Source organism: Sander lucioperca, chromosome 8 (assembly GCF_008315115.2).
Source record: "Sander lucioperca isolate FBNREF2018 chromosome 8, SLUC_FBN_1.2, whole genome shotgun sequence".
NCBI classification, from domain to species: Eukaryota; Metazoa; Chordata; class Actinopteri; order Perciformes; family Percidae; genus Sander; species Sander lucioperca.
In genome coordinates, this window is record NC_050180.1 from 40,152,691 (window position 1) to 40,170,029 (window position 17,339).

At 38.1% G+C, this 17,339-nt stretch overlaps 1 protein-coding gene and 1 long non-coding RNA gene across 3 annotated transcripts in view; one reads left to right on the forward strand and one right to left on the reverse strand.

Moving 5' to 3' along the window:
* Window positions 1–7,980, reverse strand: part of LOC116046607 — a 27,263-nt gene extending 19,283 nt beyond the window's left edge. Inside the window, exon 1 of the long non-coding RNA XR_004104177.1 lies at window positions 7,939–7,980. This is a non-coding gene — a long non-coding RNA (uncharacterized LOC116046607). The remainder of the gene's footprint in view (window positions 1–7,938) is intronic.
* LOC116046601 (galactose-specific lectin nattectin-like) lies at window positions 2,005–10,501 on the forward strand. Of its 2 annotated transcripts, XM_031295001.2 has the most exons (7): window positions 2,005–2,110; window positions 4,380–4,442; window positions 4,758–4,782; window positions 7,689–7,771; window positions 9,751–9,885; window positions 10,063–10,174; window positions 10,322–10,501. In XM_031295001.2, exons 2-7 carry the CDS (start codon window positions 4,380–4,382, stop codon window positions 10,381–10,383), a joined length of 480 nt encoding a protein of 159 aa, XP_031150861.1. In that variant the 5' UTR covers window positions 2,005–2,110; the 3' UTR covers window positions 10,384–10,501. The 2 variants fall into 2 exon arrangements, with proteins under 2 accessions (XP_031150861.1, XP_031150860.1); XM_031295000.2 differs by lacking the exon at window positions 2,005–2,110 and having other exon boundaries at window positions 4,336–4,442.
* The last annotated feature ends 6,838 nt before the right edge of the window (window positions 10,502–17,339 follow it).

A 17,339-nucleotide genomic window follows, 5' to 3' on the forward strand; every position in this document is an offset into this window, starting at 1 on the left:
CTCTGTTTAGTTCCGGTGGTGAGACGGTAAGACGAGTGCTTCGGTACCGTCTACAAACTATCGAAAAGAGATACAAAAATATTTTCAAAAATAGGCATACGCTTATTTTTTAGTAAAGTAAGTGCTGTAGTACAATCAGGAGACAAGTTACAGTGAGGAAAATAAGTATTTGAACACCCTGCTATTTTGCAAGTTCTCCCACTTAGAAATCAGCTGTATCATACAAATACATAGTTAAAAAAACATACATTGTGATTTCTGGATTTTTTTTTTTTTAGATTATGTCTCTCACAGTGGACATGCACCTACGATGACAATTTCAGACCCCTCCATGATTTCTAAGTGGGAGAACTTGGGTGTTCAAATACTTATTTTCCTCACTGTATAACTGAGGTAAGTTTGGAGACACTACCTTATTTAATCATTAAATCAATAAATATTTTTGTTGCATCTCTTTTCGGTGTTGTAGTTTGTAGACCGTCCCTAAGTCTTGCCATCTCAACACCAGAACTAAACAGGGCTGAATTTAAGCCCTTCCTTAACAGGCATGCTCTAGAAAAGGCAATTCATGCTTTTATTAGTTCACGGTTAGATTACTGTAATGCTCTTTATGTTGATCTGAATCAAACCTCCATCTCACGACTTCAACTTGTGCAAAATGCTGCTGCTCGCTTTTTAACATACATCTAGATGTGCACACATCACCCCCGTTCTCTACACCCTACATTGGCTCCATGTGTGTTTTAGAATTGATTTTAAGATTTCATTGTTTATTCTGGCCCCGGAGTGTTTGTCTGAGATTTTAACCCTGGGTGAGCACAACCGGTCACTGTGGTCTTCAAATCCACTGGTTTTAGAAGTCCCAAGGTCTAGGTATAAATGATGGGGTGATCTGCCCCGAGACTCTGGAACAGGTTACCCCTGATATTCACACTATTATAGATGTAGCTCTTTTTAGATCCAAACTCAAAACCTATTTGTTTAGAATGGCTTTTAATACGTAGTAGTGGTGTGACAGTTTCCCTCTCTTCCTGTTTCTATGTAACCTTTTCTGATTTTACTGTTTTCTATGTTTCATTCTTTTTATTGTATGATATGTTGTTTTATTCTTGGTTCCTGATGTAAAGCACTTTGGATACCTGCTGGTTGCTGTAAAGTGATATATAAATACATGTTGATTGATTGATTGATTAAACCAGCTTAGTGTGGTTCTTTTAATGTCAATTAAATGTTTCAGTCTCTATGTTAATGTAATAGGATGTGATGGTCAATGTCGCATGCAGCATTAAGATCTAATAAGACAAGTACGGAGACAAGTCCTTTGTCTGAAGAAGTTAGAAGGCAATTTGTCATTTTCACCAGTGTCTTCTCTGTGCTCTAAAGTTGGCTAAGACCTCTGGATCAAGAGTGTTTTTTTAAGCAGAGGTTTTATCACAGCTACTTTAAATGACTGTGGTACATAACCTGGTCAGAATGTTGTATAAGTATTAGGAAAATATACTTCAGAGTGTTAAATTATTATAGAATATCGTATTGTCTGTATCAAGTAAGGGCATTTCAATGTTGTAGTTTTTTAACGTGGAGTCAATTTAGTTCGATACTTTGTATAGTACTGTGTAATTAGTAGTACAGTACAAGTACAGCTTCATATTGTTTTTTTAATGTATAAAGTAACTGTCACATAAATGTAGTTCAGTAAAAAGTAGAGTAGAGAGAGTTTTGGTGGAGTTTAAATATACAGTAAAAAAAGGCAGTACTTGATTAAAGTACAAGAATGTTGGCATGTAGGCTGTAATTTGTTAATGTTTCACCTCTAACTGGAACATAATTTATGTAACAATTGTTTACTTGTTGCTTGATCCTTTCCAAGCATCACCATGGTGATCATTGATTTAAACCTGTTTTTTAGGTATCAAGATTTTCAGATGCCAAGCGGCTTGATAAGGGTCTCTCTCAACTGGAATAGAGGGGCGTAACTAGAAGGGTCATGCAGGCGCAGATGTACTCTCTTGTGGCGCTTTGATAAACTATATAAAGAGGGAATATCTTCCTTTACTGACAGTCATCAGCTTGTTCTTCTCTGTGTCAGCCACTCATCACCTCAGCAAAGGTAATTATATTTCAATTTATTATCACAATTTCATCGATAGGACATTTCATATTTTCAGAACACTTTAAATATTAATCTAAATTTTTATTATTAAACCATATTTATATTAGCCTATATAATACACCTATAACTAGAGATGGTCAAATACAATTTTTTGCTTCCCGATACCGATTCTGATACCTGAACTTGCGAATCGGCCGATACCAAGTACCGATCAGATACCAGCGTGTCATACATTTTATTACTGTATACTACTATCCCTGTATGGATGTGATATGATTTCTATCTTTGTTGTTGGCTTGGCTCAGGTTAAACTCTGAACAAACACGAACAAGGAATGCCACAGAACTTTCTTTCATTTGACAGTCAGTTATAATGGCAAAAGAACAAAAAAAATACTACTTTAACGTAGATTTTCTTTAGGGCTTTATAATGTGGTTTCGGCTCAGTGCATAAACTCCAGTACTTCCCGATACTGATACCTGCGTTTTAGGCAGTATCGGAGGTGATACCGATACTGGTATCGTATTGGAACATCTCTACTTATAACTAGCAGGATACTTTAATTGGTAACACTTTACTTGACAGTACCGACATAATCATGACATGACACTGTCATAACTATGACATGATACTGTCATGAATGTGTCATAAACCTTATAAACAAGTCATAAACATTTATGACTTCTGTCATTAAGTGTCATTCAGTTTTGGTCATGACAAGTTGACATTGTTTGGGTTGTCTTGATTATGACAACTTTACATTAATCAAAGTGACATTACCAGAAGTTGTCTTGGTCATGACAAGTTGACATTAAATTTGCTTGGGATGTCGTTGTAATGACAACTTGACATTAACCAGGATGACTTTACTAGAGGATATCTTTGTCATAACAACTTGACATGAAAGAAAATCCACCTCTTTTTTTATTCATGACATGTTGACATAATGATTATTATAATTAGATGTGCAAGGTTAGAGACCAATTCCAGCACTTGGCCAGATAGATGTGTGACAGGATATTTCACAAAACTGGCTGTCATGACACTATTATGACCTCAAGTAAAGTGGTACCATTTTGATTTGTCATTAAGATATCATGAAGGATAAGACATGTAATCGCACACCAAATTACCTTCCTAACACATTATCATGTGAGGTAAAAATCTTTGTTGACAGTATGGTTATGTAGTTGATATTGATATCAGTGAATTTGGACCAGAACCAGAAAAAAACTAGATTGTTAAGAGCCAGAGAATTGAACGTCAATAAAGAGACTAGGAAACCAGGATAAAGTTTGAGAAGTGTATTAATATACACAGAAACATGGCATACATACAGATAAACACAGGTATGAAAAATAACAACTAAAATAATAAAGTACGCACATAACAGAAACCCTTTTCAGTTCTATGAGCTCAGTTGTTCTTTGATGACAAGAGTTCAGAGATGTTCAACGTTGGGGCCCATATGAGTTTGGTTTCTGTTTGTCCTCCCACCATGATGAAGGAATCCAGGGCAATCCGTCTAAGTTCATAGTCTCGATCCTGTAGCTCACCACCCAGCCAACTGAACGGGGAATCTCTAAACTGTCAACAAAGATTTTTACATCACATGATAATGTGTTAGGAAGGTAATTTGGTGTGCGATGACATGTCTTATCCTTCATGATATCTTAATGACAAATCAAAATGGTACCACTTTACTTGAGGTCTAAGAATCTATCCATTACACTGTCATAATAGTGTCATGACAGCCAGTTTTGTGAAATATCCTGTCACACATATATCTGGCCAAGTGCTGGAATTGGTCTCTAACCTTGCACATCTAATTATAATATTCATTATGTCAACATGTCATGAATACAAAAAGAGGTCGATTTTCTTTTATGTCAAGTTGTTATGACAAAGATATCCTCTAGTAAAGTCATCCTGGTTAATGTCAAGTTGTTATTACAACGACATCCCAAGCAAATTTAATGTCAACTTGTCATGACCAAGACAACTTCTGGTAATGTCACTTTGATTAATGTCAAGTTGTCATAATCAAGACAACCCAAACAATGTCAACTTGTCATGACCAAAACTGAATGACACTTAATGACAGAAGTCATAAACGTTTATGACTTGTTAATAAGGTCTATGACAGTGTCATGTCATGATTATGTCGGTACTGTCAAGTAAAGTGTTACCCTCTAATTTGATAAATGGCTCACTGACTTGAGTCCTTGTCTGCAGTATGTTGACTTTGTTTAACATCTTTCCACAGATGGCATCAGGCTTTCCGTTTGCTTTGTTGCTCTGTTTGTCCAACGGACTGTTGGCTCCATCTGTAAGTAAAAACTATGCAACTATTAATTTAAAAAACAACTCAATGTGTTGCACATGCAGTATAATGCAGTGGTTTCCCAACCTGTAAGATTATGAGACAGTGATTAAATAATGTTACTAGTTTTAATGTAGGCTGAGTGCAAACTGTAAGCTGAAACATTAGATACGTTTGTTCTGTGAAGCACTTTGGGCTGCATGTTTGTATCAAAGGTGCTATATAAATAAAGTTGAGTTGAGTAGTCCTGTAATTAGACTGCTCGTGTTTAAATACTTAAAAGATTCAGACTGATTCAGGAATGTCTTTTTGTGATCACAGTGTTATGGACAAATCTCCCGCCCAGGTCAGTACAGTATCTCTGACTTGTTGCTCTGATTGTATTTGACTTGTTTGTTCGTATAATGTTACATAGGGGGTGGTATTGTTTGTTGTGTGTGTGTGTGTGTGTGTGTGTGTGTGTGTGTGTGTATGTGTGTGTGTGTGTGTGTGTGTGTGTGTGTGTGTGTGTGCGCCTCCTTCCTCTCTTCTCCATGTTGGTTTGTCTTAGTTTTTTCAACGTCCTTGATTTTACTAATCAAGGAATTTTCAGGGAGACCAAGATGTTGCAAAACATAAGATCTTAATTCAACCAAAGACCTGAGTTACTCTGCAGAGGAACTGAAGACATTCTCTAGCATGCAACTCATTTATACATTTGGGAGGATGGAGTCCATACCAGTACATCACGCGTTTAACATTAGGTACCACATAAGGCCATTGACCTCGCTGTCCCTGGATGTACACCCAGATGTTAAAGGAGAATTCCGGTCGATTTCAACACGTAGCTCTGTTGTTTGTAAATTAGGAGTGCTGTCAGTAGCGAGAAAAATGAAAACAATCGGTGCTGCCTACACCGTGTTATCCTCCTGCTAGCGTTAGCACCCAGGAGGCTGAAACAAGGCAAGTTTTTGTGCTTTTAGCCTCTAAACATGCTCGAAATGTCATTACAAGTGCCTACCCATGTGAAGTGATTCCTCCCGAGTGAACACAGTGAATCTGACTGCAGTAGATGTGAAAGAAATACATTAAAGTTGTAATAATTCAGCTCTGTTTAGTTCTTAGGGACCGTCTACAAACTACAACACCAAAACTTCCTTCTAGTTCTACTTCAGCACTTACTTTAAAAAATAAGCATATGCCATTTTTTTTTTTAAGAACAATTTTTTATTGTTTTTATATTTTCTAACATACAGAACAGACAAATACAATTGAACAAGACCAAAAACCCTCTCCCCCCCACCCCCTCCCTCTGCGATCTTGAGGAAAACAAAACAAACAAAAAAACTAAAATCACACCTTGTCTAGTCACTCTCCTCCAATTCTTTTGATGCTGAGGTCATTAGGTCTGATATTTGTGCTGCTGTGCTTTTCCATAGGTCTATAGTCGATGATTTGGCTTTGTTAATCCTTGCTGTAGAGATCTCAAGCATAACTATGTCTGGAAAATACGGCAACCACTGTTTTATACAAAGTGATAATAGAAGAATAGTGAATCTTCCTCTGTCTCTCGAGCATGTGTAATTTAGAGTCGTCATTAAGTAACAAAACAATCGTGTCAGTAGGAATTCGACATCCTATCACATCAGATATTATTGATGTTGTTTTATTCCAGAACTCATGCACCTGTTCACACTCCCAGACCATGTGCAGGAAAGTTCCAGTTTGTTCAGGTTGACAGAACGTGTAATAGGGAGTTGGAATGACTTTAGAGACATATCTCTTCTGAGGAGTCCAATATGTCCTATGATATATGTTGAAATTGATCTGCTGGTGATTTGGGTTCTTGGAACAATGGAAAATGTTGTCCCAAACTGTCTCCCAATTAATTGCGTTCCCCTCAAGGCTTAGCTCTCCCTCCCATTTCCTTGTTATTGGGAGTTGTCAAATGGATACTTACATCAGTTTAGTATAGATCTTGGACGCTAATCCTCTCACAGGAATATCAACAAACCATTTAATGACTGGGTGCGCCTCAAGACTGTTTCCCCATGGCACTCCATAACATTTTAGGGCTGATCTTCAGCACAGATACAAGAAGAAGGATGTCCTAGGGACCTCAAACTAGCTCTCAGGTCTTCAAAACTCAACATACCTTTCTCATTGAATAGCTGGTTTACAGTATAAATGCCTCTGTCACTCCACTGCTTACAAGCAAAGGGTTTGTTACCAGACATTAAGTGTGTATTGTGCCAAATTGGGGTGTTCAAATGCCACTTATTGGTGTAGCGCAGTTGTTCCTCCACCTGTTTAAAGTTGGTCAATGTGCTGGTAATAATAGGGCCGAAGGCTAGCATACTTTTTTTTGGACTCACACCTGCAAAGGCAAGATCTTGACCTCCAGTGAGGTTTTGCTCAATTTCTCTCCATGGGACTGTAGATGAAGGGTCCATCCACACTCTGAGGGCCCGTAGCTGAAAGGCTCTGTGGTACACTTTAAGGTTGAGGAGGGCCAAGCCTCCCATGTTTATGGTACGTTGCAGGGTAGAGTATTTTAGCCTAGGTTGTTTATTATTCCAAAAATACTGCCAAATTAAGGTATCAAGTTTCTTCCAGAAATGTGTCGGTGGTGGTAAGGGGATCATTGTACTTAAGAAATTCACACGAGGAACTATGTTCATTTTAACAACAGCAATCCTGGAGCGTAGTGATGCCGGCAGCGCAGACCAATTGGCCAGATCCCTTTGAACACTACTTAGTATAGTTTCATAGTTGTCCTGGACGACTCGCTGTATGGATGCGTGTATGGTGATGCCCAAATATGTCATTTTGCTTTGGGTTGGTATTGTAACACTACTGGCTGAGGCCACATGCCTGTTGTTCAATAAAAGATTAGATTTATTCCAGTTAATTTTATAGCTGGAGATTGAGCCAAATTCGTTGAAGATCCTAAGAAATTTTGGAATAGAGTCCTCAAGATCAGCAATGTCACAAAATATCGTCTGCAAATAATGATATTGAGCTGCTATTGGATTTAATCTGGACATTACAGATTTTATTCTGGTTTATGGCTTGGGCTAACTCAATCTCAAGAGAGATTGCAAACAGCATGGGGGAGAGCAGACATCCCTGTTGCGAGGCCTGCATATGCCTATTTTTGAAAATTACATCCTGGTAGGGATTAGGGACAAAAAAATTACAATACAACAAAACAATACAAACGGCTACGTAACAAGAATCTAACTTTCTCTTTTTTCCAACATTGTGTTGAAGGTCCCTGCCCTCCTGGATGGACTCAGTTCGGCTCTCGCTGTTTCAGTTTCAACTTCCATGGAAAGAGTTGGATCGATGCAGAGGTACAGCAGTTTTATCAAGACTGTCCTGACCTATATTTAGATTTCTAGTGGCGGTGTCCTCTAGTGGCCATAGTAGTTATGACAGGAGCAAAAATTAAATCACTTTACTTCCTGCTTTGCTGCTGTCATAACTACTACAGCCATTAGAGGGCGCCGCCACTATAAACCTAAATATGAGTCCTAATTGCTACTTGAACAAACAACTTATGGGTTTTTTGGGGGAGGACAGTCTCTAAAAGTATTAATACTTTGTTACAGTAAAAGTCCTGCATTGTCCTAAGGTATGTCAGTATAAAAATGAGATGTCCTAAGATTGCATCTGTTAAAATTGTGATTAGGTTTATGTTTTATTCTTAAATGTTTTTAACAGGGGCGTGTCTAGGATTTGAGTAGATTCGGGGCTTAGCCCGAACCCATTTAAATAAACTGAATGCAATGCAAAACAGCGATTGGCTTGCCCAGCTTGTGAATAGCCAGTGTATGTTAATTTTAGCTGACCAGTTTGCAGATGTTATTTAGATGGCACCACTATTTGGCCTAATCATAACTGGCCTGGCAACCCAAAGGCCAAGGTTTTGTTTCCAGATCTGTGTGGTGGCTTATGAGAGGGTGGGATCTGGGGGTCCACCCCCATAATTTATTTAGCATTAAACACTTCATTTCCTGCATTCTGTTGAATTTTTTTGCAACAATTTCTACCTTTTTCTGAATCAATTTATGCAGGAAATATCTTTATGTAAAGGAAAACATAGATTACAATCAAAATATAATGGAATATATTGCAGTAAGGCTGTCAGGCTGTCATTCTGTATTGCTTTCAACTATTTATTCTCCTTTGGATCGACTTTTCTAATTCTATCTGAGTCAGCACACATGTAACCTAGGCATCATTTACTCCTCCCTCCTCCTTTGCGTCTTTTGTTGAGGAAGTAATCTCCTTTAATGTGCATATGACAATAATTCACCTCAATGATACATTCATTTATTTTAATGTATTAATAATCCCCTGGACTGTTATATTTCAGATGTGTTTGAGCAAGATGTCTGCTCATGTTCAAAACTTTGTGCACATACAAAATATATCTGTGTTCTCTGAGATTTGGATGAGTTGTGATATTTTGAGAAAAATAAAGTTATATAAGCTATTAAAAGAATAAAGTCACTATATTTCAGACAGTAATCTACCTGTACCATAGTCTGCTGCTGTGCAATACGTGATGATACGGTAGATCTCAGACCTTCTGACAGACTCAGAGCCCCCTTTGAGACTCTGGTCTCTGAATGACACAAAGTTTAGGGAAGTGGCTGTATGCTGCTATACGTCGGAGGTGGGAAACCGAAACTGCGGCAGAAATACACGGAGCACAAACGGGACACATCTGCTGCAGCATCTCCACAGCAGAGTGCATCCATTACAAACCTGAAGCTGTACAGACCACGGAAGGCGTGCTGCTCATCTCTATTTTTACAGCGAGAGTGGACACTGAGCGACGCACAGGTCTGCTTCCGAGCTCCGTCTGTTAGAGTCTGAACCGTAGACTGGAAACGTCACGTCACGGGAACTTCAAACTAAATAATTTTTTGCCCTCCTAAACTTTGTGTTGATGGCATCAGTGTATTAGATTTGGCTTTAATTTCTCTGAAAATTACACCTTTCACAGCTTTCCTCACTTAGAGACGGTTGCTAGGTGATAGCAACAAATACGGCATGATGGTCAGACCCCGCACGTAGCTGCCCGTTCTTTTTGTCTCAGAAAAATAAACTGGACAAAGTTACAGTTTTACCAGGAGTTCTAGCACAATGAAATAAGGCATCTTATGATTTTGGGGGTTTACATCGGCTATTGTCCGGTTTCATATTTGTCAGTCAACTTTTCAAAATACATTCGGGGCTACACGCAAAACATTCGGGGCTGAATCCCCGGCAAAATCGACTGACGCCGCCTCTGGTTTTTAACCTATTATATTGTCTCCATTAGAACTTCTGCAAGACCGCCGGTGGGAATCTGGCTTCCGTCCACTCAGAAGAGGAATATGTATTCCTCAGAGACTTCATTAACCAAGTGACCGGTGAAAACAGACGGACCTGGATGGGAGGCTTTGACACAGTGAAGGTGAGACTTTTATCATCACAGGAAGTGATGTCACTGGTCTCTCATGGTATCAACAAAATTAAATTTGATGAAATAAATAAAGAACAGAAAGAGGAAAATTACTCTAAATGAAACAACAGAAAAAGGAGGATCCTCTTTTGATTTTACTTTAACTTTGAACCAATCTCTCTCCTCCAGGAGGGCGTGTGGATGTGGTCTGATGGATCCACATTCGACTACAAAAGCTGGGGTCCAGGGCAGCCTGACAACACCGGCGGAATTGAGCACTGTCTTGAGATGAACTATAATGGTAAAAAACAACAACATATAAAACATCTTGTCTTTTAAATAAATATGATGATGCAACAATGACCTCTAAACTTATAGCAGGCGGTCATATTTTGCAGTCTGAAAGATAAAAAGTTAGACATTAAAACTCTGGAAACTCTCTCTACAGACAAATGGAACGACGATACGTGTACCAACATATATCCTTTCCTGTGCTCCAAGAACCTGTGAGGCCTCCCTCCATCATGATCTCACTACAGCTCATCTATAATCTCTATCATTGATTGACTTACAGTTTGTTCTGCAGACAGAAACAGCTCTCTGCTGACAGACTCACTCTCACTTGTTTATTATCTGAAGAGTTAGGAAACGGTTCACATTTCAGTTTTAACATTAGAAGGAAACTGACTGTCTGAGCTGGACAAAAACATAATCAGTTATTGGACTTTTAATCTATAAATAACACAAAATGAAATACAGAAAACAGCTCTGTCCAAAGGTAACAACATCCACCTACCAGACATGAGTGGTGATGATCTTCTCTTCAAAAATGTCCAAATAGAAAATAAAATCCAAATGTTGTCAGAACTTTCTGTGATACAAGAGGAGTTTGTGGTGTGTTGGGTTCTTTAGTCATCTGTTTTCCTTCACTTTATAATCAATAAGCATTAAAAAATAAAAGACATATTGTCACAAACAGTGTCTGGTCCGGACTTATTGAACCTCGTTTTCTTTAAAGTGACAAACAGTTATATAATTTAGAATAATATGTTATTGCTTTTCTTAAATAATTACAATAAAAACAAGGTTAAGATACTAATCTAATATACAAATAAACACATTGATGAATAGATTAAATTAGGGCTGCAGCTATTGATTATTTTATCGATTAATCGAGTAATTGGATGAGAAATACTTATAATTATACAATAGTTTGGTTTAATTGTCGGAAAAAGCAACACTTGTATTGCATACATTGCTTACAATATCATCTCTCAAAAATACAAGAATGTATTCCAAACGAGCCGCCATTATGGTCGGCTTTGAAATTCGGGAGAAGCCAGACCCGCTTGACGCATTAGTAATTTCCGGATTTAATTTTTTGGGCGACAATACAGATTAGCGCCGCCTGCTGTTATGGAGACATATTACGTCTTGCGCATGTGCAGAAAGTACACTCAAGTCGGCGTCGCTTCACTGTGTTCCGAGACAGTTTTGTGTGTGACCACCGGGTGGAGCGTTGACACAGGAAATGCTTATAGAAATCAACAGCCACAAGTACAGGTGTGTGGCAAAAGGGAAGGCAAACAGCTTTTTACTGTGTCAGCAGTATTGTTTGATTTGTGTTTAACTGTAGAGATAAATTAAACTTAACTGAGATGAAATGGACAAACCTGAAATATACCTGTGCTACGGTGAGCATGTAAGCATGCACAGTCTGACTCTATAAGCTGGCCAAAACATAATCAGTAATTGGACTTTTAATCTAGTGAATAACACAAAATGAAATACAGAAAACATTAAAATACTCAACACCCATTTTAGTTTCCTGAATTCTGTCTGTTATAAACAGCGTCCACGGATCTGATAAGAAAAAACTTATTTTGATTTCTTTCTAAAAGTTAATGTTGTGATCGATACAACTCTCGTCTGTACATTAATTATGAAGTTCCCTTCGAGCAAACGTTAGCTTATCTTAGCATAAAGACTTGAAACATGTATCTGCTCTATGCAGTCTGGGAAATCTCCTGGGCCTGATGGCCTTCCGATTGAATTTTATAAAAAGTTTTCCACAAACACTGCTCCTATGCTGCTAAATATGCTAATGAATCCCTATTAACTGGGATCCTCTCCCCTTCTCTTCGGCAAGCCTCTATCTCTTTAATATAAAAAAAATAAGGACCCAGACCATTGTTCATCTTACCGCCCCATTTAATTACTTAATGCTGATGTTAAGATTCTTGCTAAGGCTCTTTCCCTCAGACTGGAATTGGTCCTCCCCTCCATCATACACTCAGAACAGACATTCCTTTTCCAACATACGGCGCCTCTTCAATGTCATTTATGATGACCGCAATTCTCAGTGTCCAGAGGTAGTTGGATTGTTGGACTCTGAGAAAGCTTTTGATAGGGTTGAGTGGGACTATCTCTTCTCCTGCCTTTCTAAATTTGGAATCGGTGAGGACTTTGCAGCCTGGACACGACTTCTTTACACCTCCCCTCTATCCTCAGTTCGTACGAATAGCAACTTCTCAGAATACTTTACCCTCCACAGGGGCACCAGACAGGGCTGTCCCCTCTCGCCTCTCCTTTTTGCGGTGGCAATTGAACCTTTAGGCATTGCTCTCCGTAATCTGTTGGATTTTAAAGGGATCACTCACTATGGTATTGAACAAAAAAGTGTCATTGTACGCTGACGATCTCCTCTTTTTTATCTCTAAACCACTGGAGTCTATGCCATTTATTCTTAAGACCTTAGTGCACTTTGGGGGGTTATACCAGGGTATAAAGTCAATCTAGACAAAAGTGAGGTTTTCGCTGTCAACGCAGCTGCCTCTTTGAGTTCACTATCAAGGCTCCCCTTTAGAGTGGCAAAAAATGGCTTTCAATACCTATGTGTAACAGTTTCTAACAAATTTAATAACCTTCTGATGCTAAACTTCGAAATGCCACTCTCACATACTAAGGATGATCTTAATCGCTGGTCACTCCTGCCTCTGTCACTAGCAGGCAGAATAAATTCAAAATTCAAAAAAAGTCAAAATTAATGTTCTCCCTAAGTTTCTTTATCTTTTCCAGTGCATCCCGGTTATTTATTTATATTCACAAAAAGTTAAGCTTAAGTCATAAAAATAGTTTAGGCTTTTATGGCATAGAGGTGCATTGTTTGAAGGTTGCGAGAGCAGACGAGAAGCTTGCACCACACAGAGGCCCCGACCTTGGCGTGTGTCTGTGAAGGTACCAGTTTCTGTCTAGAAACTAGAAGACACCCCTCCTATGAGGATAGGATAAAAGCTTGAGGGAGAGAACAGATCAGAGCTGATAATTCGGAGGACAACTTGGTGGACTGGGCTCTGACTTGATGTCTGTCGCCAGTGAAACTTAGTCTCTGTTTTGTGAACCCACAGCTGTGTTGTAACTTTTATACTGGACTCAGTAAACTTTGCTTAAAGATGCAGTAGGTAAGACTTATAAAACTAACTTTCTGTCATATTTGCTGAAACTGACCCTATGTTCCAGTAGAACTACATGAAGCAGGTAATTTAAAAGAAAATCCAACTCCTCTGGGAACACCTCCAGCCTGTAGTGTGATTTGCAAAAATCCACCGCTCCCTGTTCAGATGCTCCAATCAGGACCAGGGGGGGTGTCTAACTGCGTGTCAATCACTGCTCATGCACGCACATTCATTCTCCTTTGTGGGGGGAGGGGCTTAGGAGACCGTTTGGGCTTTAGCAGAAAGGGGGAGAGGGACTGAGAAGTTGTTGATGTTCAAATTCTTTGGCTAAGTCCTGGATCTTCACAATCCTACCTACAGCACCTTTAACTGAACTCTTTGTTTCAGATTGATCCTTGTGTTCTGGTAAACTTAAGTCTGATGTAAGAAGGCGTGGGAATTAATAAATTCGAGTCCAATTTGACAGGACTTAGGGCCTTATTTTAGATATAATTCCCTACAACCTAAAATGCCTAACACGGTTTCACAACAGTAAGAAGAGCAAATAAACGGAAGGAGGATGTACATTTCTCAGCGAGGATCAGTCGCTGAGAAATGCACGTTATGCTTCCCTTAACTGTCGAATCGGAAGCTGATGTTAGCGGCGCATGAGAATGACCATCATAAGAGTAAACAGAAGAAGTTACAGTACACGTGGGCTGTTGTGAATGTGTTGGTATTAGCCTGGACCGCTAAATTATTATCCCAGACAGCTGTCATGCCAGAAAATGATTGCGTGAGCGTGTTTACGTCCACAATTTTGGTCTTTAAAGTGCCCATATTATGAAAAAAATCACTTTTTCTGGGATTTGGGGTGTTATTTTGTGTCTCTGGTGCTTCCGCATGCATACAAACTTGGAAAAAAAACCCATCTATGCTGCTTTGAGTGAGATACGGTTTCTGAATGTAACCTGCCTTCAGTCTCCGGGTGAGCTGTTCAAAATCTGCAGGGTTGTTCAAAATTTGCACGGTTTTCTACGTCAGTAGCCAAAACAAGGGGGCTAAACCATGCTAGCGCTAGCATGCTAGCAGTTAGCCCCCTCATTCTCAATGGCAAAACACTGCTACAACACACACCTTCACCATAATAAATTCACATAATCTACAAAAGAACTACTTCCATGTCCCTCTTCTGCAGGTATTCCACGCAAAGTTGGAAGTGTGCCCTCATTTAGAAGAAGTCTTCTTCTTCTTCTTCTTCTTCTTTTGGCAGGTTACTACTTTTGTATTATACCGCCACCAACTGTACAGGAGTGTGTAATACCATGAACTTCATAACTTCATAACAAACAAACAAACAAACAAAAAAACAAAAAAACCCATTCTTTTCATTATACCAGTATTATTCAGAAAACTAAATAAAGCTTCAAGTCTCTCCCTTGTTATACCCTTTTCTTCAAGTATATCATGTATTGAGTTCTCTCCTTCCATTTCCTGCCAGTTTAATCTATTATCATTATATTTCTCACATGCAAAAAGTACATGTTGTACATCTTCTTTGTCTCGACATTCTATGCATAAGCCATTACCATTTCCTACTATTTGTAAGGTAGCATTCAGTCCTGTGTGACCTAGTCTAAGTCTGGTATAGACCACTTCTTCCCTTCGGTTTAAACTCAGCAAAGTAACCCTTTTCCCGGTCACAGTCTTCTGTATTTTATGGAAGTGTCTAGCATTAAACTCTGCCTCCCATTCATTTTGCCATTTTTGTATACTTTCAGATTTAATTATGCATTTGGCTTCACCCTTCCCCAGTGGAACATTCATTCCTATATATTTGTTTTTCAGCATCTTTTTCGCAATTTTATCAGTCTCTTCATTTCCTTTAATGCCTATATGAGCTGGAACCCAACAAAACTGAATAATGATTCCATGGTTCCTGAGATGTAATAGTAAATATTTTATTTCAACAATCAAATCTTCCCTTGATGAATGACCTGTATCTAGGCTATGAATAGCTGCCCTGAATCTGTACAGCTTACAGCTCTCAATGGTTTAACCTCTTCAATCCACCTAAGAGTTGTTATTATCCCAGTCATCTCAATAGAGTATACAGATAGAAAATCATTTAATATCCATCTCTTTTGTTAAATTCTGGAATATAGATCCCAATACCACAATGCCCATTTTGTGGATCTTTTGATCCATCTGTATATATTTTAACATATCCATAGAATGTTTTTATATATCCCTGGCAATATGCTGCAAAACTTCATTTGGATCATTTGGATACTCTCTCTTACCTTCCAATAGTTCACTGTTAATCTCTGGTGATGGAAGAATCCATGGGGGAATAGCACTTAGAACCAGAGAAGGACTAAATTTCAGTTCTTTAATTCCATATTGTTCTGCTATACTTTTGATGTTCCACCCAAACCCTTTTGATTTTGTTTGATATTCCCAGCAATCATTAAGAACTGAAATTGCTGGATTATTAATACTTCCCAACAACCTAACCCAGTATGTTAGAGACAATTTAATATACCTTAGACTAAGTGGAGATTCTTCTGATTCTACTAATAAAGCACACGTAGGAGTTGTTTTTATAGCTCCTAAAGCAATTCTTTTAGCTTTGATTTGAATCCTCTCAAGTTTTCTTAAATACGTTTTGCATGCTGAACTATAAACTACACATTCATACTCTATGGTAGATCTTATTAAAGGTTTATATATGTACATCAAAGACTGCTTATCTGCTCCCCAACACTGTCCAGTGATCATCCTCATTAGATTTAGAACCTTTTTACATTTTGTTTCAATATGCTCTATATGATGTTTCCATGTAAGTCTTTCATCCAACCACATCCCCAAATATTTAAATTTCTTCTCTTTTTCAAATGATTGATTGTACAACATTGTCTTAGGTATGGAAAACTTAAATCCCCAATCTATACCCCATTGTTCTATTACTTGTAAATCTCGTTGAACAGCTGTGGTTATGTATGATATGTTGCGTCCCCGTTTCCATATTACAGCATCATCTGCATACAACAACCCTTCATTCCTTTCCCCTAATTTTTCAAATATGTCATTTACCATAATATTGAATAATATGGGACTAATAACACTTCCTTGGGGAATTCCACTTTCAACCACAAACTCTTTACTTATTCCATTACCAACTTTGACCCTAATTGTACATTGTGACAGAAAGTCTAGTATATAATTATACATTCTCCCACTGATTCCCATTTTATCTAATTTAATTAACAGACCCTCTCTCCACATAGTATCATAAGCTTTTTCAATATCTAAAAACACTGCTACCATGACCTCTTTCATAACTAGTGTCTTCTATATTTCATTTCTGAACTTTACTAAAGCATCAGTAGTTGATTTACTTTTTCTGAACCCTGTTTTTTTTATTTATATTCAATAAAGTAATTTAAACGCACCACTGCTATTTTTTCCATTAGTTTTCCTAAATGGGATGTCAAAGCAATGGGTCTATAGTTCTGTGGATTGCTAGAATCCTTTCCTGGCTTAGGAAATGGAAGAATGGTTGCATCTTTCCATACTTTTGGTAATTTACCCTCATTCCATATCTTGTTGAATAACACAAGAATGTTTTCTAAGAGTTTATCAGATAGATTTCTAATCATTGCATAACATATGTTATCACATCCTGGTGAAGAGTATCCAGTACTACCTAAAGCCATTTTAAGTTCTGATAAATTAAATTCAGTATCTAATATAGACATATTCCCCTCTCTGGCAATAAGAATGCCTCTGTTAGCACTAAGAATATCTTCCTTTCTTTTCTTAAAACACTCATCCAAATGGTTACCTTTATGAATCTCTGAAAATTTGTATCCAAGTAAATTGGCTTTTTCCACAACTGATATTACTTCATTTTGTCCTTCAATTAGGACAGGAATATGTGGGGGCTTATATTTACCTATCATCTTTTTAACCATCATCCACATTTTACATTTTACATTTTATTTATTTTTTTGTGCAACATTTTAAAAG

Coding starts and splice junctions, on each gene's coding strand:
- LOC116046601 (XM_031295000.2), top strand. CDS start 4,350: ATGTTGACTTTGTTTAACATCTTTCCACAGATGGCATCAGGCTTTCCG. Junction 4,443..4,757: donor ACGGACTGTTGGCTCCATCT/GTAAGTAAAAAC, acceptor TTGTGATCACAG/TGTTATGGACAAATCTCCCG. Junction 7,772..9,750: donor AGAGTTGGATCGATGCAGAG/GTACAGCAGTTT, acceptor TGTCTCCATTAG/AACTTCTGCAAGACCGCCGG.